This window comes from Hemitrygon akajei, chromosome 1 (genome assembly GCF_048418815.1).
Source record: "Hemitrygon akajei chromosome 1, sHemAka1.3, whole genome shotgun sequence".
In the NCBI taxonomy this organism is placed as follows: Eukaryota; Metazoa; Chordata; class Chondrichthyes; order Myliobatiformes; family Dasyatidae; genus Hemitrygon; species Hemitrygon akajei.
In genome coordinates this window covers 189,771,444-189,795,035 of record NC_133124.1, presented here as the reverse complement: position 1 = coordinate 189,795,035, position 23,592 = coordinate 189,771,444, and the positions used below count along the sequence as shown (strand labels likewise).

At 44.1% G+C, this 23,592-nt stretch overlaps 1 protein-coding gene across 7 annotated transcripts in view; it reads right to left on the bottom strand.

The window, feature by feature from the left end:
• Window positions 1–6,779: 6,779 nt before the first annotated feature.
• The window catches only part of gpat2 (glycerol-3-phosphate acyltransferase 2, mitochondrial), a 54,011-nt gene continuing 37,198 nt past the window's right edge, over window positions 6,780–23,592 (bottom strand). For 6 of the 7 annotated variants that reach the window (XM_073057376.1, XM_073057419.1, XM_073057384.1 and 3 more), the window contains 10 exons: window positions 22,102–22,208; window positions 19,393–19,463; window positions 17,579–17,840; window positions 16,882–17,030; window positions 14,495–14,572; window positions 14,278–14,409; window positions 12,312–12,432; window positions 9,994–10,053; window positions 9,594–9,649; window positions 6,780–7,119 (listed from right to left, as the gene is read on the bottom strand). In XM_073057376.1, the coding sequence (XP_072913477.1) occupies window positions 7,009–7,119; window positions 9,594–9,649; window positions 9,994–10,053; window positions 12,312–12,432; window positions 14,278–14,409; window positions 14,495–14,572; window positions 16,882–17,030; window positions 17,579–17,840; window positions 19,393–19,463; window positions 22,102–22,208 (1,147 nt within the window). In that variant the 3' untranslated portion in view covers window positions 6,780–7,008. The remainder of the gene's footprint in view (window positions 7,120–9,593; window positions 9,650–9,993; window positions 10,054–12,311; window positions 12,433–14,277; window positions 14,410–14,494; window positions 14,573–16,881; window positions 17,031–17,578; window positions 17,841–19,392; window positions 19,464–22,101; window positions 22,209–23,592) is intronic. The other variant, XM_073057411.1, reaches the window with a different exon arrangement.

Sequence of the window (23,592 nt, the reverse complement as noted above, 5' to 3'; positions counted from 1 at the left end):
CTGATGAGACCCACCACGGTCGTGTCATCGGCGAACTTGATGATGTGGTTCGAGCTGTGTGTTGCAGCACAGTCGTGGGTCAGCAGAGTGAACAGCAGTGGACTGAGCACACAGCCCTGGGGAACCCCCGTGCTCAGTGTGATGGTGTTGGTCATGCTGCTCCCAATCCCGACTGACTGAGATCTCCCAGTCAGGAAGTCTAGGATCCAGTTGCAGAGGGAGGTTTTCAGGCCCAGTAGGCTCAGCTTTCCAATCAGTTTCTGAGGGATGATTGTGTTGAATGCTGAACTGAAGTCTATGAACAGCATCCAAACATATGTGTCTTTTTTGTCCAGGTGGGTTAGGGCCAGGTGGAGGGTAGTGGCAATGGTGTCACCTGTTGAGTGGTTGGGACAGTATGCAAACAGCAGGAGTGGCATATATGCCTTGATATACCTCATGATGAGCCTCTCGAAACACTTCATGATGATGGATGTAAGTGCAACGGGACGGTAGTCATTTAGGCAGGACACTGAAGACTTCTTTGGCACGGGGACGATGGTGGCAGCCTTGAAGCACGTTGGAATGGTGGCGCTGCTCAGGGAGATGTTGAAGATGTCCTTTCTTGGAGGGAAGAGGGACAAAAAGTGTGTTGGCTGGGTGGGTCGTGTCCTTGATTATCCTGGCAGCACTGCTCCAACAGCGTGCGGTGTAAAGTGAGTCCAAGGATAGAAGATTGGTTTGTGAGATGTGCTGGGTTGTGTTCATGATCTTCTGCAGCTTCTTCCGGTCTTGGACAGGACAACTTCCATACCAGGTTGTGATGCACCCTAGAAGAATGCTTTCTACGGTGCATGTATAAAAATTAGTGAGGGTTTTAGGGGACAGGCCAAATTTCTTCAGCTTCCTTAGGAAGTAAAGGCACTGGTGGGCCCTCTTGACAGTGGACTCTGCTTGGTTAGACCAAGTCAGGTTATTTGTGATATTCACACCGAGGAACTTAAAGCTTTTGACCTGTTCCACCTGTGCACCACCGATGTAGATGGGGTCGTGCGGTCCGCTACTCCTTCTGAAGTCAACAACCAATTCCTTCGTTTTACAATGATTTATTGTGCTAGTTACAACCTCAAAATGATTTGACAAACATGATTTCCCTTTCAGAAGTTTGCACTGTCTGTTTCAGTCCTATTATTTACGAAGTAGTTTGTTACCACCTCTTTAAAAATAAATTCCACTATTTTCTCTTCTATACCTAACACAAAGGACGAGGCTACAGTGAGAGGATATTGCAGGTCCTCCAAAGGTTACAGCAAGGCTCCGTTACCGTGGACAGTTCACAACTCAGAATGTCTGCACAGACTACTCTCTCTACGATTCCCTGGTTCTCACCCAGCCCTCCAACTCCCCAGGCACTTATTCCTGCAACGACAGGTATATCACCTGTCCACACACCCCCTCCCTCACCACCATCCAGAGATCTAAACAGTCCTTCCAGGTGAGGCAGAGATTCACCTGCTCCAATCCAGTCCATTGTATCTGTGCTCGTAGCATGTCCTCCTCCGTATTGGCCAAACTAATCACAGTAAGTGCCTAACAAATCTGATCTCTTTTGCCTACATAATTCTCCTGTTCTCTGCCCATTCATGTGCCCATCTAAGATAGAAGATGGGGAGAGATCTTCTATCGTATCTGCATCCTCCAGCCTGGCAGCACGTTCAAGACCCCCGTTGTTGTTAGGTTGCATCTGGAATTTCCAGTTGGTGGACGATTTCCCTCCATGCCGCTCTGTCCGGACACTTGTCCACAATGAGTGTCCCCACCAGACTGTAAAAAACCTGCCCCACATCTCCTTTCAGCTTTCTCCTTCCCACCCTAAATATACATCTCTAGTATTAGCTATTTCAACCATGTGGAAGATATAGCAAATATATATCTACGCTTTTCATAACATAAACTTCCATCAGGTCTGCTCTTCCTCTGACACCTTAGAGAAGACAACCCAAGTTTGTCCAACCAACTAACGGCAGCTGCCCTCTAATCCAGGCAGCATCCTGGTAAACCTTTTCTGCACTCTCTCCAAAGCCCCCACATCCTTTCTATAATGGGGCAATATTCCAGATGCAGCCTAACCAGTCTTATAAAACTGCAATATACCTACCGTACCTGTCTGACTGGAATGCTCAGTACTTCAACTAAGAAAGGCAAGAATGCCATACACTTTTATCAACCTGTGCAGCTATTTTCAAGGAACTATGGACTTGGAACTCAAGATCCATCTGCACATAAATACTCGTTTTAAAGTAAATTTATTATCAAAGTACATATATGTCACCATATACAACACTGAGTTATGTCTTCTTGCTGGCATTCACAGTAAGTCCAAAAATCAATGAAAGATCACACCCAACAGGGTGGACAAACAACCAATGTGCAAAAGACAACAAACTGTGTAAATAAAATGAGTATCCAATTGAAGAGCATCCCGATGTATGCATCTTTGCTGTCCAGATGTTCCAGGGTTGAGTGAAGAGCCGATGAGATGGCATCTGCTGTGGACCTGTTGAGCCAGTAGACCAATTGGAACAGATCCAAGTTGCTTCTCAGGCAGAAGTTGATATGTTTCATTACCAAACTCCCAAAGCACTCCATCATAGTGGATGCAAGGTACTGGTGGATGACGGTCATTAAGGCATGTTACCACGTTCTTCTTAAGATTCCTGGCATTAACAGTATACTGTCCCTTTATATTTGATCTCCCAAAGTGCACCACCTCTCACTTGGCCAGATTAAACTCCATCTGCCATTTCTCCACCCACATCTGCAAATGATCGATATCCTGCTGTATTCTTTGGCAATCTTCTACACTATCCACACCACCAGTGTTTGTATTGACTGTAAACACCCATCCACACTTTCATCCAGATCATGCACATACATCACAAACAGCAACAGCCCCAGTACACATCCCTGTGGAAGACCAGGCAGAATAGGTCCCATTTGACCACTACTGTCTTCTATGGGCAAATATTAAATCCAACCAGTGAAGTTACCATGCGCCTTCACCTTCTAGGTGACCCTACCATGAGGGACCTTGTCAAATGTAGACAATATCCACAGCTCTACCTCCATCAGTTACCTCCTCAAAAAAAGATCAATCAAGTTAATAAGACTTGAACACGAGATTCTGCAGATGCTGGAGATTCAGAGCAACACACACAAAATACTAGAGGAACTCAGCAGGTCTAGCAGCATTATGGAGAGGATTAAAGAGTTGACATTCTAGTCTGAGACCCTCCATCAGGACTGGAAAAGAATAAGGAGGGGACAATGAAGGGAGCACAAGATGGCAAGTGAAGCCATGTGAGGGGAAAGTGGGTGGGGGGGGTATTTAGTGAGAAGCTGCAAGGTGTTTGGTGGAAAATGTAAATAGCTAAAGAAGGAATTTGTTAGGAGAGTTGACCATAAGAGAAAGGGAAGGATGAAGGGTACCAAAGAGAGGTGATAGGCAGGTGAGAAGAGGGAGCCAGAATGGGAAATGGAAAGAGAGAAGAGGATGGGGTAAATAATTACCAGAAATTATACAAACCAATCTTCATGCTGCAAGTTTGGAGGCTACATGAGATGAAAGGTGAAGTCTTGGAGAAGCAATGCTGATCTCTAAAGTAAGACACAACCTGCCTCACACAAAGCCATACTTCTCCAAATGCTCATATATCCTATCCCCAAGGATCTTCTCCAATACCTTCCCTACCACTGACGTGAGAATCAGTCTACAGTTTCCAGGATTATCCCCATTTCCCTTCCTGAATAAAGGACAGAAAGATCATGGTCAAGCCCCAGCAATCTCATTTCTTGGCTCTCTGAGTAACTTGGGATCTCCATTCTACACACCTCAGCAACATCTGCTGTGTTTTCAACCTGAACCATTTCCACTGGATCTTTACCTAAAGACGCCACAAAGCAGCAGAATACAGAAAGATGTGAGATTTTAGAATCACGATTTAAAGCCGCTCCAAGTTCAAGAATCCTGAAAGCATAACCCGATCAACAATAGTCACTTATTATCTTCAGAATTCCAAATCCTCTGGTATAACTTTCAACCCTCGGTCGCCTATTTTAGATCAATGAAGGAAAAGCTACTCTACAAAATTTTACACACCTTTTATCGTCGAGGCATCCCTAATGGTTACACAATCAAATTCAGATCACTGAACACAAGAGCCTCTGGGGTTTCTACCTTATTGAGAGCAATCGGACAGCAGCTGTACAAATAAGGTGCAGCAGTTCTAACCACATGAATGGCAGGCATTCAAGAATGACCTCAAAGTGACACAACACATTTTTATCTTTACCCTTTTCCAAGTAAAATGTTGCAGTATATTGAAGTCGTGAAGCTTTTACACATCAGGAAGATCGCAGGTTTATTCCAGTATCTTAGTATTACAACCACTGCCTTATATGAAATGAAAGTTGTTGTTTGTGGCAGTGGTAAGGTGCAGACAGAAAATTACACACTCTACGATTCAGGAACAGCTTCTGCCCCTCTGCCATCCAATTTCTGAATGGACATTGAACCAATGAACATCACCTCACTAGCTTCACTATTTTTTTTTCTTTTCCACTATTTTATTTAACGTTATTTTGTTTAACTTAATATATAAATAAATATACCTGTATATATTTTATTTGTATATTAGTGTGTGCGTATATATGTAGCCCCCTGGTAAGCCTCAGGCTCACTCAGTTTGCTCTCGTCTAGGGGGAGCAGCCTTTGGCCCCATCAAACTGGGTAATCAACCTGTGTGGATGTTGTGTGATGTCCCCACCCTGCCAAATAACAGACAGTATACCATGTGCGATTAAATGATCACTTTAAGTATCTTTATGTACTTAATAGAGATACAATATAAAAGGAAAAGTAAAAGGCGCCAGACTTATCAAAGTCCAAACCACTTCGTGCACAACCGTTGGAGCTCAGTTAACGAAGTCTTCTTGCCACCATTCGATCCCCTCAGACCTCCTCGACCCGCCACCTGGGACCAACAACGGTGGTCGACCAGATTCTCCACACGAATCTGTCTTCGTCTCCTCTCCTCACCGGAAACCCTGGGCCTCGGACCCCCACTCGGGGTCTGTCCCGTCGCCCAGCTTACAACATTGCGTCTTCTCCCTGTAACCCCCTTGCACCGTCTCTCCAAAAGTCCGTGCAACACTAGCTTACAGACCCATAAGAAAGAATAACGTCTATCCCAATTGGTTAACAAATGAATACAAACCTCATTATCAGTAGTTATAACCCAAACAAGCTGCGAGAGAAAGCACTCTCACCAGTTAGCATAACAAAGAAGCATTTTTACTTTTAACAAAGCCATTTTATTACTTAGCAGTAACATAAGAAACCCCTTACACACACACATACACAGTATATACATATATACATACAAACTAATTCAGCTTTTTCTCTATTATGTATTGCATTGCTGCTGCAAAATTAACAAATTTCCCATTTGCCAGCGATGCTAAACCTGATTCTGAATAACAAGATAAATAGTCTGCAAAGGAGTAACGAGGCAGAGTCCATGGACAGTTCAGAAGTATGATAGTGGAGGGGGAAGAAGCTGTTTCTGACTCATCCTGTGCATTGCAGCAACCTGTCAGAATACTCCTCACCGTACACCTACAGAAATCGTAATGACCAGGAAAGCAGCCTGGATGTGTGGTGTACATCATAAACACAAGAGATTCCGCAGATGCTGGAAATCCAAAGCAACCCTAAAAGCCAACCTTGCAGATGACAGAAGTCCTGTGCAACACAGATAAAATGGATTGCTACAGTGTTTTCCCCCAGGGTAAGAGAGTCCCCAAGGTGAGAGGAATGATTTAAAAGGGAGTGAGGGACAAGTCTTTCCACACAGGGGGTGCTGAGTACACAGATCAAGTGGTAGACAGGTACAATTTCAAATCTTTGAGACATCTGGACAGGTATATGGATAGGAAAGGTTTAAAGGGGATATAGGACTAATACAGGCACATGAGAGCAGCTGAGGAAGGCAACTTGGTTGTCTTGTAGGAGCTGAGCTGAAGGACCAGTTTCTATATTGTATCGGGGTGATTGATAAGTTCGTGGTCTAAGAAAGAAGCCAATTTTAGAAAACCTAGCACATTTATTTTTCAACATAGTCCCCTCCTACATTTATACACTTAGTCCAGCGGCCGTGGAGCATATGGATCTTGGACCTCCAGGAAGTGTCCACAGATGGGTGATTGGTAAGTTCGTGGCCTAAGGTAGAAAGAGATGAGTTATACAGCTCTCGTTATGTGCACAGTTCAACTCTTTGTGATTATGCAGAAAGTTTGAAGTTAATAACTCATCGGGGTGATTGATAGGTTCATGGTCTACGGTAGAAGGAGATGAGTTATTAACTTCATACTTACTGCCTAATCACTCAAAGAGTTGAACTGCACGTGCATTTAACGAGAGCTGTATAACTCATCTCCTTCTACCTTAAACCACAAACTTATCAATCACCCCTGCTGTGGACACTTTCTGGAGGTCCAAGATCGTTATGCTCCACGGCCGCTGGACTAAGTGTGTAAATGTAGGAGGGGACTATGTTGAAAATTAATGTGCTAGGTTTTCTAAAATTGACTCCTACCTTAGGCCACGAACTTATCAATCACCTCTCGTATAACTATGACAGATTGTATCTGCCCTTTGAAAAGCAAATGACTGGTTGCACAACTTTAATTTGTTGCTCTTAACACTAAGTGTAAAAACTCAACATAAAGTAAAGCCGAGCTCCAAATGAAACTGTCAACTTTATTGTGCATGCAACGAGGGTTGGTTTTACCAATTACAATTCAGCTTGCTTTATTCAAACACTGAAACAACAGAAAGCACCTTTACCCTTCTTCCAGTATAACAAGAATCCGCAAACGGGGACCAATTTGGGTTCTGCACCAGATGAGACAGCACGGAGCTGTGTGGTCTGACATAGAGTCAGAAATGTCACCCGATTTTGGAGCAAGTCAACAGAATTGTTGAATGTACTGCTGGAGCTTCTGCCTACTCTCAGCCCGTTGGAAAGTTTCACTGAGTTCCAGCAATGACCCTGTCACTCCTGTCTCCACTTCAAAAACCTACAAGGGAAAGAAAATCATATACAAGTAAAAAAAAAACTGCTGGAAGCACTCTGCAGTCAGGCAGCATCTTTGCAAAGAGAATTAGACCTAATGTTTCTGGCCTGTGGCTCTCATCAAGCTTCAAGGGCCCGAAATGTTCACCTTCTCTTTCCCCCAGATGCTGCCTGAGCAGCATTTTAAATGTTTTATTAGTTCTGTAGATCTTGTTTCAGAATCTATTTGTGTTAAGTGCTGCCTTCACATGTGCACCAGAACGTAACACATCAACATGTGAAAATAAAACTAAAATTACAAATAAATTCACTCAAAACAAACACAACCACTGAGTTTCATTTAAAATATACACACTCCAATAAGTGCAGCTGAAACAATTTCAGTCTAACCACATGACACTCATAATGTATCCAAAGAAATTAAAAGTCAAACCTTAAAGACACAAAATGCTGGCAGAACTCAGCAGGCCAGACAGCATCTATGGAAGGAGGTAGTGATGACGTTTCGGGCCGAAACCCTACTCCTGATGAAGGGTTTCACTACCACCTCCCATAGATGCTGTCTGGCCTGCTGAGTTCTGCCAGCATTTTGTGGTTTTATTTATTTCCAGCATCTGCAGATTCACTCGTGTTGCCTTAAAAGTCAAACCTTCCTTCTTTCCAAGTCACCAATCTCAGCTGGTTTTCACTTTTCTAGGCAACATGCTTTGTAGCTGGTCTCATGATTAATGGTCATGAGTTGTGGACTGAAAGGGCAACTCAAAAGTTCAGCAAGAGTTCAAAGTTCAAAGTAAATTTATTATCAAAGTACATACACGACACTATACACAACCCTGAGATTCATTTTCTTACAGGCATACTCAGTAAATCTATTATAGAATAATAGCCATAATAAAGACACCAACTTGGGTGTTGAACCAGTGTACAAAATACATAAAGTGTGCAAATACAAAAATAATAAATAAATAAGCAATGAATATTGAGAACATGAGACGAAAAGTCTTTGAAAGTGATTCCATAGGTTGTGAGAACATTTCAATGATGGTCAAGTAAAGCTGAGTGAAATTATCCCCTTTGGTTCAAGAGCCCGATGGTCGAGCAGTTAATAACCGCGCTGAGAGTCCTGAAGCTCCTGTACCTTCTTCCTGATGGCAGCATGTCCTGGGTGGTGGGAGTCCCTGATGCTGGATGCTGTTTCCTGAAACAGTGTTCTGTGTAGATGTGCTCAGTGGTAGGAAGGGCTTTACCCACATTGAACTGGGCCACATCCACTACTTTTTGTAGGATTTTCCATTCAAAGGCATTGGTGTGTCCATACCAGGCTGTGACGCAGCCAGTCAGTATACTCTCCACTGCACATCTACAGAAGCTTGCCAAGGTTTTAGATGTCATGCTGAATCTTTGCAAACTCCTCGGGAAGTAGAGGCACTGCTGTAATTTCACTTATGTGCTGGGCCCAGGACAGGTCCTCCAAAATAATAACACCGAGGGATTTAACGTTGCTGACCCTCTCCACCTCTGATCCCCCAGAGAGGACTGGCTCATGGATCTCTGGTTTCCTCCTCCTGAACTCAATGATCAGCTCTTCGGTCTTGCTGACACCGAGTGAGAGGTTGTCGTTGTGGCATCACTCAGCCAGATTTTCAAACTCCCTCCTGTATGCAGATTCATCACCACCTTTGATTCGGTGTGCGACAGTGAATTCATCAGCAAACTTGAAAATGGCATTGGAGCTGCGCTTAGCCACAGTCATAGAGCACAGTACAACTCAGGTAATCCTCCATCCAGTTATCTGGAAATCTTGATAGTTCATCTGACTTACTCCTGCTTCCTTTAAGCTCACCAGAGCTCTATTTGCCCACATTCCTTACTCACTCACTCAGGCCGTTTTCCCAGAAGATTCATTCCTTGCACTCCATTCAAACTCATCTGGACCACATTTTGCACTCTCCCCTAAACATCACCCCCCACCCCCGACTACTCCCCACAATCCCCTTAATCTCACCGGGGTCCTGCCCCTGCACGCTCTTTGCGTACACAAACTTTCCCGTTTGCCAGGTTTACTGGCAAACATATTCATGTCTCCACTGTGTAACATCTGAGGCAAACTAAGTACGACTATCGGCATGTCAGAGGAAGTAATATCCAATGGTCACTGGCCTGAGATTATGGGAGAGGGTGACCTCTGCGGATATTAACTGCGTGTGACCCCAGGTGCCAAGTTCGGGCTGCCTGTTCAGACGCGTGGAGGAGTGCACGTCATATAAAAGCAATCTCAGTTAATGGCCAACCCTTCCACTGGCAGCAACGGTTTCCTGCTCTCAAACACTTCTACTGCAAGCCTGTTCCAAAGTCATCAGAGTCTAACTCAACACATTTGTGATAGCCACGTCTGTATACGGCTTATTGATCTGCTAAATACACTCAGAATCCAGGCAGCGGTAGGGAGTTCCCTCACTTACAGAACTTGGCACTCACCCCTAACTCCTTGAAGGTCTTTATGGCACTGTTAGCAAAGTACAGTGAGGCACTTCCTGTAAGGTAACATAGCCCAAGTCAAATTCATCTCTGCATTCAAAGTTACTTTTTAATTTACAAAATGTTTCATCATCTAACAGTTTGTATAATCCTTAGATTATATATAAATGCCAGGAACAACTTTTCCAAGCATTCCTCCTGAGATCTGCAACTCAGAGATATGTCATTAAGACGATCATGTTTTACATTTTTAGCTACAGCCCCAATACACCCAGAGTGGGCACGTCCATGTCCTTTCAATCACATTGTTAATGTCTTCCCCAATATTCATCCCTTATCTCTGCTTTGGCCTTTGAAATGGCCGCTGATTAAAATCGTTCAGCTGCCTCAACTGACTTACCAGGGCACTCCTCCACCTGCGTCTGTAAGAACTTAAACACCCTCAGCACACACTGCGACTCTGAAAGAAAAAGCATGGACATCATATCATCCTAACAGGAGCGGAAGGATTTTTCTCTGTAAATTTCAATTCGGGGAGACAAGTGCAGCATATTTGGCTGTTACTGACAAATGTCCGACTGGCACACTGATTGATTCACTCAGTGCAACGAGACTCAGGTCCTCACACTTTGATCTTCCACAGCACTGAACTGATAAATGGTGAGAAGAAATCATCTCCATAATTTCCCACCCAGAGCCCATTGAGTATATTAAAAATTTTGAAGACAGAAGAACAGGAAAAGGCTGGAGTACACCTGCAACTCTGCCGCTAATTTTTAATGAATGGAAATAACAGTTTTGAAGGAATATGTTAGCATTACCTCCTTACACTGATCTGCAGAATAAAATTAACCAAAGTCAGCAATTTCCTTTAAGTAGGGCAGGGTGGGCTCAGCCCCACGTGTAGTACGGCAGGTGAGCCGAGTCCTGTGCGTCACAAAGCAGGATTCTGAGGGACAGCTTTCAGTCTGCATGGCTGCATTAACAGCGTGACCAGTTCGAAAAGCCAGCTTCTGAACTTACATCGGCATGGATGAAAATAAGCATGCCAACCATCAGGCCCCTCCCTATGCTAATCCAAGCTGTCCGCATTAATTTCACACTTCTTATTGCTCTTAAACATCGTTAATATTCCTCTAACACCTCTGCCAAATCATTCCAGATACCAACTGTGTGAAACGCTGGCCCCTGAAATCCGCTATAAACCTCCTCCCTCTCACCTCTAGCTTCAGGCACTCCTACCATGGGAAGTGGACATCACCCCTCACACTGATACAGGAATGGAACCCGGTTTGGGCTTCTGCTGCTGTAGCCAATCCACAGCAGAGCTCGACATGTTCAGAGATGTTCAGCACTGTTGGATGGTACGGTTATTTGAGTTACTGTTGCCTTCCTGTCAGCTAGCCATTCTCCTCCAATCCCTCTCATTAACAAGATATTCTTGTCCACAGAACTGCTGCTCACTGAATGTTGTTGGTTTCTCACACCGCTGTGCACCAAAATCCCAGGAGATCAGCAGTTTGGGAGATACTCACACCACCCTGTCTGGCACCAACAATCATTCCACAGTCAAAGTCACTTAGACCACATTTCTACCCCATTCTGAAGTTTGCTCTGAACAACAACTGAACTCCTTGACCATGTTTTATGCATTGAGTTGCCACACGATTGGCTGATCAGATATTTGCATTAACAAGCAGGTCTACAGGTGTATCTAATAAAGTGGCCATTTCTCAGTTACCTTTGCTTTGGGATAAACAGACCAGTCTATCAAAACTTTCTTTACAACTTAAGCCCTTTGATGCTTGTGAACCTTTTCTGCATTTTCACCAGCATAATTGCAACTCTGCAGAATACTCCACAATTTATACAACACTACAGTCATTACTACTGCAACGGTAACATTATAATAACACAAGACAGAAGAGCAGAATTAGACCATTCAGCCCATTGAGTCTGCTCCGCCATTCCATCATGGCTGATTTATTATCCCTCTCAACTCCACTGTCCTGCCTTCTCCCTATAACCTTTGAAGCCCTGACTAATCAACCTATTAGCTTTCGCTTTAAATATACTCAAATATACTTAAAGTATACTCAAGCATACTTAAATATACTTAAAGACCAGCAAATCTTACGTCATCTTACACCATTCCCTTGCTCCCATTCCCAGCTAATCTCAATCCTGTTGTAACCTCAGATAACAATCTTCACTGATTCTTTGTTCATTAACCTTTAAATAATTGGAAACCTTTATTTGCTTTATCAACTCATTCCATTGTTTACCAGATCCACCTTTCATTTCCAGATATTACATGCCCAATTTACCCACTTCGGCAGTTTTACAAATAAACTTTGCTAATTTTCAAACTGTTTTTTTTGGGCGAAATGGCGTTGAACGTTCCACATTCTGCAGATTAGACTGGCAATGTAATATCGCCACCTACTGGTGTGACAGAGAAGTGCAAAAGGAATTTCATTCATACACCTCTAATTATATCCAGAATACGCATCATGGTTCACAACAAAGAGTAACATCACATACAAAAGCTGAAGTTCTTAACCACTACAACATACACACTGCATGCTGGAGGAACGCTGCAGGTCAGGCAGTGTCTATGGAAAGGAATAAAGAGTTGATGTTTCAGGCCAAAATCCCTTCATCGGGATTACTGTAATTTACACATCATCTGGTCAGTTTGGCGTGCTACTAACGTACCTTCCATTGGAAAGTCAAGTTGGTGGAGCTGGCCTGCTACCATCTCATAGGCCTTCAACACAGGCCGCAGCAAATTACAGAGGAAGAGGAAGAATGCGTGGCTCTCAGCGGTCTGTCCAAGCTAGAAAAGATTAGAACATGACGGCACATGATGGTAAACACAACTACAGTGAAAGACTACGGGTTACTTAGACCATAACCATAAGACATGCGAGCAGAATTAGGCCATTCGGCCCATCAAGTCTGCTCTGCCATTCCATCATGGCTGATCCCTCTCAACCCCATTCTCCCTGTAGCCTTTGCTAATCAAGAACCTAACAATTTCCGCTTTAAATATACCCAATGACTTGGCCACCACAGCCCTCAGTGACAACGAACTCCAGATTCTCCACCTTCTGTCTAAAGAAATTCCTCCTCATCTCTGTTCTAAAGGGACGTGCTTGAATTCTGAGACAATGCCCTCAGATCCCAGACTCCCTCACTATGGAAACATCCTCTCTACATCCATTATTTCTGTAAAACTCAAGGATTTATTAATGTCCTCGAGGTCAAAAGATAAAAATAGGCTGATGAAAACTTACATAGCCTTTTTACCACAGCAACTTCTATTCAGTGTATCCATTACACAAGAGATTCTGCAGATGCTGGAAACACTGAGCAACACACACACAGTGCTGGAGGAACTCAGCAGGTCAGGCAGCATCTATGGCAAAGTGTGAGTTAAAGAGTCAACATTGCAGGCCAAGACCCTTCGTCAGGGTGGTGGAGAAGAAGCCGGAATAGGAAGTTGGGGAGAGGGGGAGGTGGAAGACCTGGCAGCTGATAGGTGTGACCAGGTGAGGGTAAGGTAGGTGTGAGTGTGAGTGTGTGTGTGAGTGTGAGTGTGTGTGTGTGTGTGTGTGTGTGTTTGGGGGGGGGTGTGGGGGTTGAAGTGAGCAAGCACGTGGTCAGAGTCAGAGAGCAGCAGAGATCACAGAGGAGGAGCGATGGGAGAGATGGTCACTCATCTCACTTCATTCTCCCCCCCTCCCCACCTGGTTTCACCTATCACCTGCCGGCTTGTAACACCTTCCCTTCATCCCCTCACCTTTTTCTGGTTTCTTCCCCCTTCCTTTCCAATCCTGATGAAGGGTCTCAGCCCAGAGCATTGGCTGTTTATTCCTTTCCATAGATGCTGCCTAACCTGCTGAGTTCCTCCAGCATTTTGTGTGTGTTGTTAAGGTCATTCGATAATCTGTCAGTCAGCTCAGTGAAGCCAGTCACAATTGATCAACTTCCCTTCATCTAGCGCTGTCCTTGTACCTGAATATTCTGAATTATCTTGATCAGAAACCCCTGTTCTTTTCACTGTAATACTCTTACTGAGACCAACACACTCAAAGTGAAAGAGGTTCTCATGTTTTTCCAGTGTTTAGGACAAATAAACTCTTCTCAGGCTTCCAGCTGGGTACAGATATTGACTATAACCGACATATCAATGACAAACTCTGCTATCTTCATCAGGGATGATGCCTAGGCATGTCCTTTACGAAAACCTCCGTCTTTGCTAAAATTCCTTTTCTCTTGTTTTATTACAATGGCTTCCTTCACCAGCTAGTCCCAAAAGCCATTGGCGCTGCACAGTAGTTTTGTGCCAATGAAGTCAATCCTAGGGCCATTGTGAATGCAATGTTCTATTGCCGCCAGTTTCTCCGGGTAACAAAGATGAAGGTCTCGCTCTAAGCAAGGACTGGAATTTGATTGTAAACAAGGTGCGGCAGTGGAAACCTGATTGGATGAGGACTAGCCAATCAGGAGGGATGGACGTCGAGGGTATAAATACCACCAGGCATCACCCCTGACGAAGACGACAGAGTTTGTCATCGAAACTGTTAAAATCGATACCTGTACTCGGCTGGAAGCCCAAGAAGAGTTTCTGCACCCTCGAAGTATTATTGAAACTACATTTATAAAGGAGACAACATACCTTGAAATAATATTTTAAGGTATCTTCTTCACAATCACTGTCAGAGCCATCAAAATCATCCATCCCCTTCCACGCCAGTTGCTTAGCAAGGTGCTCACTCCAAAAGTCACATGCAGGATGGCTGTTCTCATTCTACCAACAGGAAACAAAAACGGAATTTCAATCTGCTTCCACATCCACCCACCAAGCCTTGACAAGCTCTGCAGTAAGTTCTCACCTCCCTCAGAACGAGAACCTCGCAGTAGGTGAGTTTGTCCACTGCATCCTGTGCAAACCGGTACACCGATTGGCAAGGCTGAAAGGAAGTCAAACAATTCATGGAGGGCTAGAGCAATAACGGTACAACAACTGAAATCAATTCTTGTTTTTGAGATCGTTATAAACAGACAAAGACCATTAGTCCTAACAAGGCTGCTGCTATTTTACCAAAGTGCAAAATATTCTGCTCTGATTTTTTCAGGGTAAAAAGAGATTCACTCTATACCATATAGAACATGGTTAACAGGTAACATAGAACATATATAACAGGTTACACAGGCAAAAATGTCCTTAAGTTTTTTTTTAAATTATGGAAGTACAATCAGACAAGAAATCAGTTTTATTGTAAAGAAAATCAGGTTTGACTTGGACAAGCACATTGAGTTTAAAGAATCTTCATAAAGAAAAGGAATGTGTAGAACATTCCAGATGTCCAGAAGCTGAACTGCTGAAGCTGTAGCTACCACAGATGAGTCGAGAGAAGTGGAGGCTGCAGAAGCAGCCCAGTTTGAAGAGCTGGAGTACCGGAGGAGAATAGACAGAGACAAGGCAAAGAAGCGACCCACACAAGACTAAGGATGTTATAATTCTGGGATTTGGCTTGAGCAAGGCAAGAGTGACTGCCATTGACATCAAGGCAGCGTTTGATCAAGTAGCTCTGGTAAATTAACAACGTGTGGTAAAAAATATGTCAATGGTCATCAAGGGAGCATTACCATGGTTGGAATCACACTTTGCAGAAGGGAAAATTTATTTTGGTTAACGGTACAGTGAGGAGTAGGCTCTTCTGGCCAGTTGAGCCATGTCACCCTAGCAACTCCGCTAACCTCGATTAACCATTACCTAATCACAGGACAATTTACAAAGACCAATTAACATAGCTGGGTATGTCTTTGGACTGTGGGAAAAAATCACAGCACCCAGGGAAAACCCAAAATGCACAGGGAGGGCGTAAAGTCTCCTTACAGAAGACGCTGGGATTGAACTCTGATGGCCTGAGCTGTGATCGCGGTGCGCTAACCACTACACTGCTATAGTGTCCTTTATTATCATAGCTAAGGAAATCAAACATCCTATCCCCAAATCAATGTAGGATTTCTCAGGACAGTTGTTTAGGTCCAACCATCTTATACTGGTTCATCAAAAACCTTCCATCACTAAGAACAGAGGAAGTCTATTCACTCGTGAGTTTTATAAATATTTTTATCTCTGGGGAGATATGGACATTACCGACAAGTCCGGCTCTTATTGCTCCTGCTGCCAAAATGTTACATAGAAGACGATGGTGACCAGTTGCCTGGAACTGCTGCAGTCTAGTTCTACTGTGGTTGGAGCTCGAGATTTTAAATCTAAGTTGCCGGGAAGGAACGGTGATACATTTACAGGTCAGGATGGTGTGACTTGGAGTTCCAATGCTCCCAGATTGCTTGGTGGTATCAGAGAAACCCATGTGAGTGTCTTTACTGCATTTTGTAGATGGGACACACTGGAGACACTGTGCACCAGCGGAAGACCTAACGAATGCTTGGGGAAGTTGATGGGCTACCTGGAAGTTGAGCTTCTTGAGTGCTTGGAGATTACTCTATGAACTTCACTCAACCAGGCAGGTGGAGTGCATTTTGTCACTCTCCTGACTCATTTCTTGTAGATGGTTGAAAAGGGTTGAGACACCAGATGATAAATCACCTACTGCAAATCAATTTCTTAATTGATCCTTTTAACTGATTTCAATAACAAAGAATTTGATTATGAACAAATCATTGCTGTATAGTCAATGGAGATGTTCTATTAATGAAACCACCAATACCTGGTTCTAAGCTGAACACCCAAGCCCATTTGTCCATATACTAATTTTTTGTTGTTGTCATCCACCTACTTTCATATGCTTTAATTTTCTAGACATTTCCTAGGTGATATTTGTTTTCAGCCTCTAGGCGCATCACATCACTAACAAGAGAAAATCTGCAGAAATCCAAACAACACACAAAATGCTGGAGGAAATCAGCAGACCAGGCAGCATCTATGGAAAAGAGTACAGTCAACCTTTCGGGCCGAGACCCTTCCTGCTGATAGACTCTTTCTTGGATGCTGCCTGGCCTGCTGAGCTCCTCCAGCATTTTGTGTGTGTTGCTGGGTACATTATATCATTGACTTCCCCCATCTGGTGTAGTAAATTTAAAAAAATCTTATACAAACAATGCACCTTCCACGTAGTGTCGCTTCAGTTATTTTCAATTTCATAGTGACATCAAAGATTGATGTTGCCAATTGACTTCACTTAATAAGGCCAATCTTTCAAAGCAAGATGTTATATTTGAAAATTAGTGAAACAAGTTCTGCTCTTACTGGTAAAAGTAGGACTTCACTGGGCAGCAAGTGGCACAACTGAAGAGTTTTGCAGGTAAGTTCTTCCTGGCTGATTACAACCTCCACATTGGAATCCCAGTCCATCAAGTATTTTGCCACTTCTCTTAGGAGGGAATTTAGAGCACAGGCTGAGAAGGAATATGAAAAACAATTTAAATACAGAAACAATCCATGCACAATCCAGTCCAGTCAGGGTTATAGTTCCTAAACCGCTGCGTTAACCAGCACATCCTCCTTATCAAGCAGCAACTCTCTGTAATCAGGCAACAATATAATCAACTAAAGCTTTACATTTTGTCCTTTTCCACTCCCACACAGCACCTTCAATAAACAAACAGAATAACAAAACACAGCAAAATTATGGCTCAACATAAAAATCCAACAGTGCTCTCCAGACAAATTCAAAACCTGACAATAATCGAACAAGTAAACTACAATATTGCAAATATAAAATTAATTGGTCAGTTAGCACCAGGAGCCACAATGTTCTTGGTATAAACTTTTGGTAGGACAACAGAATGAAGGCTTTCTCAAAACATCACTCTAAACCAGGGGTTCCATGGACCTCCATGTGGCACAAAAAAAAGCTGTAAACTGCTGTAAAAGCCTGAACCAGAACAACCTGTTGAAAATTCTGGCCTTTGGGTCTCACTGAATTCAGATTCGAGTCACTTACCGGCCACAGCTTCACAGATAAAGACGGGGAGGACAGCACTGCTGCAGAGACTAAGCTCCTCTACAGCCTCTTTGCTTGTCTTGGTTATCACAATGCAATTGGTCGGTGAAAATCTCCTGATTGTCACACAGTCCCTCAGCAAGAAAAGGGCGTGCAGCAGTATATCGTGGAGTTGCCCCGAAAAACCCACGTCGAAATGCCTCGCAAGAACTTCATTCATTAGCCAATAGAAATCCTTTGCCAATGTGGTAAGGAAGGCACCCTGCAAAAAAAGCACTTGGTTATATTAAATGCACAATAGGTAGGAAGTATCTAACAGCAAAAAATAAAGTGGTCATAAAGAGGAATTAATATTCAAAATTGTAACTTTCAAAGAGCAACTGCATGGGAAAAGACCACAAAGAAGTGTGGATGAATGGATATACAGTCGGCCCTCCTTCTCTGTGGGGGATTGGTTCCGGGACCCCCCACGGATACCAAAAAATGCAGATGCTCAAGTCCCTTATTTAACCTGTCTCAGTGCAGTGGTCTTTAGGACTGTTGGGCTTGAAATTCTGCCCTGTGTTCGTTTAGGAAGAGAGACAACCAACACCGGAATATTACAAAACTTGGCTTTAATGGTGAATCGTAACTGGCACAGCGAATACACAGAGTCGCTGGAGAAGGCGCGTTCTGCCCTCCCCTTACATTCTACGCTTATTTATACCCCTTTTCCCCATTCCAACCCCTCGCTACACATATTTGGTAAGGCCGAACTTTGTTGTACAAATTAGGTAATATCGGGCACTTGTGTCCTCCTTATTGGCCCGATGCCATTCACTCACGAGTTACCTGTTTCTTTTGTTTACTGAATCGCGTGACACTAGCAGTTTCGGTGTAGCGGAATCCCCAGTTTCGCTTCCCCCCTCCCTTGCATTCCTGTCTCCTAATATCACGTGAGCCACTCCTGACCTGTAGTGGCAGTCTCGAATTAACCCTAACATTAACCCTAACAGGACCCAGCGGAACCCCAGACCTTATTTAACCTGTATCAGTGTGGTGGGCTTTAGGACCCAGCGCAGCTCTGAATCCGCAGTGTTTCTGTTCACTAAAATAATCACGATTGAAAATAAAGTGGAAGTAATAAAGTGATCGGAAAGAGGTGAAACACCACCGGTCGTTGGAAAAGCGTTAGGCTACAGTTGGTCAACGATTGGAATAATTTTAATAGAGCATGTGGAAGGCCCTGCCCTGATGAAAGCTACAATTATTACTAAGCAACGCAGTGGTTTAATTATTGAAATACATACATCTCTCAAGTCTTTTATATGCACAGAAAGGTAAAATATATATTATGTACTAAGACAAACGTTTGACTAACTGACGCTAAATAATACCAGATGTACCTGTTCCAACTTCAAATCCGATTTAAAGATGGACTCGGGAACGGTACTCGTTCATAACCGGGGACTGCCTGTACTTTTAAATCATCTCTAGATTACTTATAATACCTAATACAATGTAAATGCTATGTAAATAGTCGTTGTACTGTATTGTTTAGAGAATAATGACAAGAAAAAAAGTCTGTACATGCTCAAACAACGAGTGCTGGAGAGAGAACTTCCGGGTTTTCCCGATCTGCGGCTGGTTGAATCCGCACATGCAGAATAAGGAGGGCCGACTGTAGTCATATTGCTCTTGAAGCGATAACAGGGCATCAGTACAAGCTCTGTTGGTCATATTTTGCCAATTGCTCACTCAGGTAAGGAGGAATATTACAGCCACACACTCCCAGGGCTTGTGTACTTAGTGCAACAATGGAAAAGACTACCTACCTGCTGGTGCTTGTGGAGCAGGAGGCAGGCCACGAGGGTGGTGGACATGACCGCCGAGCAGCAAGTCGCAGCTTTCCAGAGAAAAGATTGGACGTTAGTTTCAGCAAATCACAGGGAGAACGTACGAACTTCTCACAGTCAGCGGTGGGAACTGAACCCCGACGGCTGACCATTTGCACGGTAAAGGCGTCATAACTGCTACACTAAGGTGCTGTCTCTTCATCACAGCTGAAGGAGAGAGCGCTGGTAGAAAAGAGTGAATGGCAGAGCAAGAGCAGGCAGGTCATAGGTGGATCTAGATGGGGTGGGTTTGACAGGTGAGGGAGGGAGCAGAGTGGGAAGCTGCAGGGTGACAGGTGGAAGTAGCAAATGGCTGAAGATGGAAGATGACAGAGGAGCGAGGAATGAACAGGAGGAGGAGAGCAGAATTACAGAGAGGAATGCAGGTGATGGGCAGACTGAAAGGCTGGAGAAAGTGGAAAGGGGCGGAGCGATGGGACGGGCCAGACAGGGGGCGGAGCGACGGGACGGGTCGAACAGGGGGCGGAGCGACGGGACGGATAGGGGGCGGAGCGACGGGCTGGGCCGGACAGGGGGCGGAGCGACGGGCTGGGCCGGACAGGGGGCAGAGCGACGGGACGGACAGGGGACAGGACGACGGGACGGGTAGGACAAGGGAAAGTCTATAATACATAGGAGCAGAATTAGACCATTCAGTTCATAGAAACTGCTCTGCCATTCCATAAAGGCTGATTTATTATCCCTCTCAATGCCATTCTCCTACCTTCTCACAACCTTTGACACCCTTACTAATCGGAAAGTGGGGCTGGGTGGAGATATGTCTCTACCAAAGGAGGTGTAAGGTGCCTCCTTCCCTCCTCTAGCCTGCAGGTCACCCCTGGGCAAGGTGTAGCACCTGCTTAGCTCCCCCTCCCCACCACCCTTGATCAGGGTCACATGAAGACACGGGAGCAGGCGTTGGATGGTCGCATGAGCAGATGGTGCACATCACAAACCCTGGTTATGCGACCACTGACGCCAAGCAGACTATTTCTGAAGAGTATTGATAATGGCTGAGGTCACCCGTCTTGTAAAGACACCGCCCAGAAGGCAATGGCAAACCACTTCTGGAGAAAAATCTGCTATGGACAATCATGGTCACCATGATCGCCTACATCATATGATACAGCAGATAATGGTGACGATGACTAATCAAGAACCTGTCTAACTCCGCTTTAAATACACCCAATGACTTTGCCTCCACTGCCATCCGTGGCGATGAGTTCTGCAGATTCACCACCTTCTGGCTGAATAAATTTCGCCTCATCGCTATTCTAAAAGGACATCTTTGTATTCTGAGGTTATGCCCTCTGGTCCCAGACACCCCTACCACAGGAAACCTTCCTCACCATGTCCACTATATCTAGGCTTTTCAATATTCAATAAGATCCCCTCTCATTCTTCTAAACTCGAGTGAGTACAGGCCTAGAGCTGTCAAATACACCTCATACATTAAGCCTTTCATTCCTGGCTCACTTTTGCAAATCTCCTCTGGACCTCCTCCAACCCCAGCACATCCTTCCAAAAGGGGCCCAAAGCTGCTCATAATACTCCAAGTGTGGTTTGACCAATGCCTCAGTATTATATCCTTGCTCTGAAATTAAAGTCCTCTCGAAACATTGCATTTGCCAGCCTTACCATCAACTCAACCTGCAAGTTAACCTTTAGGGAATCCTAGACAAGGACTCCCAAGTCCCTTTGCACCTCTGGATTTTGAATTTGCCCCCTGCTGATGCCTTTATTCCTTCTACCAAAGTGTACAACCATACACTTCCCTCCGATGTATTTCACGTTTACTCATTTTCCTAATCTGTCCAAGTCCTTCTGCAAACTCCCTGGTTCCTCAGCACGACCTGCCTCTCCATCAATCTTTGTATCTTCCACAAACTTGACCACAAAGCCCTCAATTCCATCACCCGGATCATTAACATATAACCTGAAAAGAAATGGCCCAAACAGCACACACGCCGAACACCACTTGTCACCGGCAGGCAACCGGAAAAGCCCCCTCTTTATTCCCACTCTTAGTTTCTTATGCATTAATGGACTTTTAGGTTTTCCCCTTTAACCTTCCACAACCAAGGGAAAACAACGTAATTTTATCACGCAGCTCCAACCCTGATCATCCCCTGCAAAGTTTTGGAACATTTTCTCGAAAGGCTCGTACCCGAGATGCTGCAGTAAACCCCAGTTCCCACCCAAGACATCGAGGAGGATTAATATGACCCACATGCTTCTGTCATCAGTGCTCCTATTTCCAACATATAGGCCACTGCCTTCCTCTGTTAAAGCTCTGGCAATAATTTTAACCACATTGCTTCCATGGAAGCACAAGCAGAGAATACAGGATTTTTCACCACAGCTGAGTTTCCCTACAGGATTTCCCGACCACCTAACAAATAATGAATCTCTCACACAAGTACACCATATAGATTTAATGCTGGCAACTGTGATTCACATAGATCCCATTTGGCATGGGCTGAATGGCTTGCTTGTGCTTCACACACAAATTACAGGCAGCTCTTCTAAGACTCTATGACTTCGACATTAAGTGAAGCTAGCAACAAATTCAGGGCAATAACTGGATAGATGAAAGAACATATGACAATGTTAGTGCCCTCAAATAACCATGCCAAGTGTCAGACTTACTGTGAAGCACGTGCTTTCCCAGATTAGCCACTAGAGTTTCGTGATGCTTGCTGAGACCACTCCAACCTTCATTATTCACAGACTTTTCTTGGTACACAGATTTCGAGCTGAAATGGAATGTCTTTTATGAAGACATTAAGGACTTTGTCCTGCACAACTCTAGTTTTCCCAAGTTTATTTTATAATCAACAAACAGGGAACTCATCTCCATTTAGCAAAATAGCACCAAAGTTCAAAGTAAATTTATTGTCAAAGCACATACATGCCACAATATATTACCCCGAGATTCATTTTCTTGTGGGCATTCATGGTAGGTATAGAAAAATACAACGAAATCAGTGAAAAAGACACAAAGACAGGCAACCAATCGATCAATGTGCAAAAGACAAACTATGCAACTTAAAAAAAAACAAATTAGAATAAACAATTATATAAATAAATAATACTGAGGACATGAGCTGCAGAGACTTGAAAGTCAGTCCATGGGTTGTGGGATCAGTTCTGTGTTGAGGTGAGTGACTTTATTCCCTTTGGTTGAGGGGCAATCTGAGTCCTGAGGCTCCTGTACCTCCTTCCCGATGGCAGCAGTGAGAAGAGAGCATGGCCTGGGTGGTGGGGGTCCTTGATGATGGATGCTGCTTTCTTGTGGCAACTGTCCTTGTAGGTGCGGTTAGTGGTGGGCACATCTACAACGTTAAACTAATCGGTTTCACTTGACATTTTTTTGAACCTCGATGTTCAGTTCCTTACCCATGTTAGCCTCACTGGGTTTCAGAAGAGTACACAACAAGCAGCCAGAGGCTGCTATCCTAACCGCCTTGTTCCTCAAGCTGGCACTGAGTCTCGCGATAACAGTACAGGAAACCACAAACAGATAGATCAGAGTGGGAGTGGGAATAGGATTGAGAGCACTGGTATTGCCAAGTCATCTGAAGGGAATTGCTCAAGTATTTCCAATGTCACAGGTTGAATAAAATCCCATCACATTAATGCTTATTCTGTAATGCACTTAATTAAAAATGTTTTTACATCAGATAATTCTTAGCAAATACTTTTCCTGTAGCTCCTTTGGCAAATGGAAATGTAAAAGAAGAACTGCTGGGGCCGATATAAAAACAAAGTGTTGGACACACTCGTGGGTCAGGTGGCAAGTAGACAGAGAAACAGGGAAAACATTTCAGGTCGAAGACCTTCCTTCAAAACTGGGGAAGAAAAATAACAAGTTGATTTTAAGTTGAAAAGGAGGTGGCAGAAGGATAGGACCTTATCTTCGATAAGGTGAGGCCAAGGCTGTCATGGGAAATCAGCCGTAAGCAAGGTCATCTCAACAGGGAATGAATGGAACAGATCCTGAGCAGATGGACACAAAGCTATTATAGTGAGAGGGCAAGATACAGAGCTGTAGAATGAGCATAGTTGAGAGTGAAAAGCTGAGAACATGAGAAATAGGAGCAGGAGTCGGCCATCTGGCCCGTCGAACCTGCTCCGCCA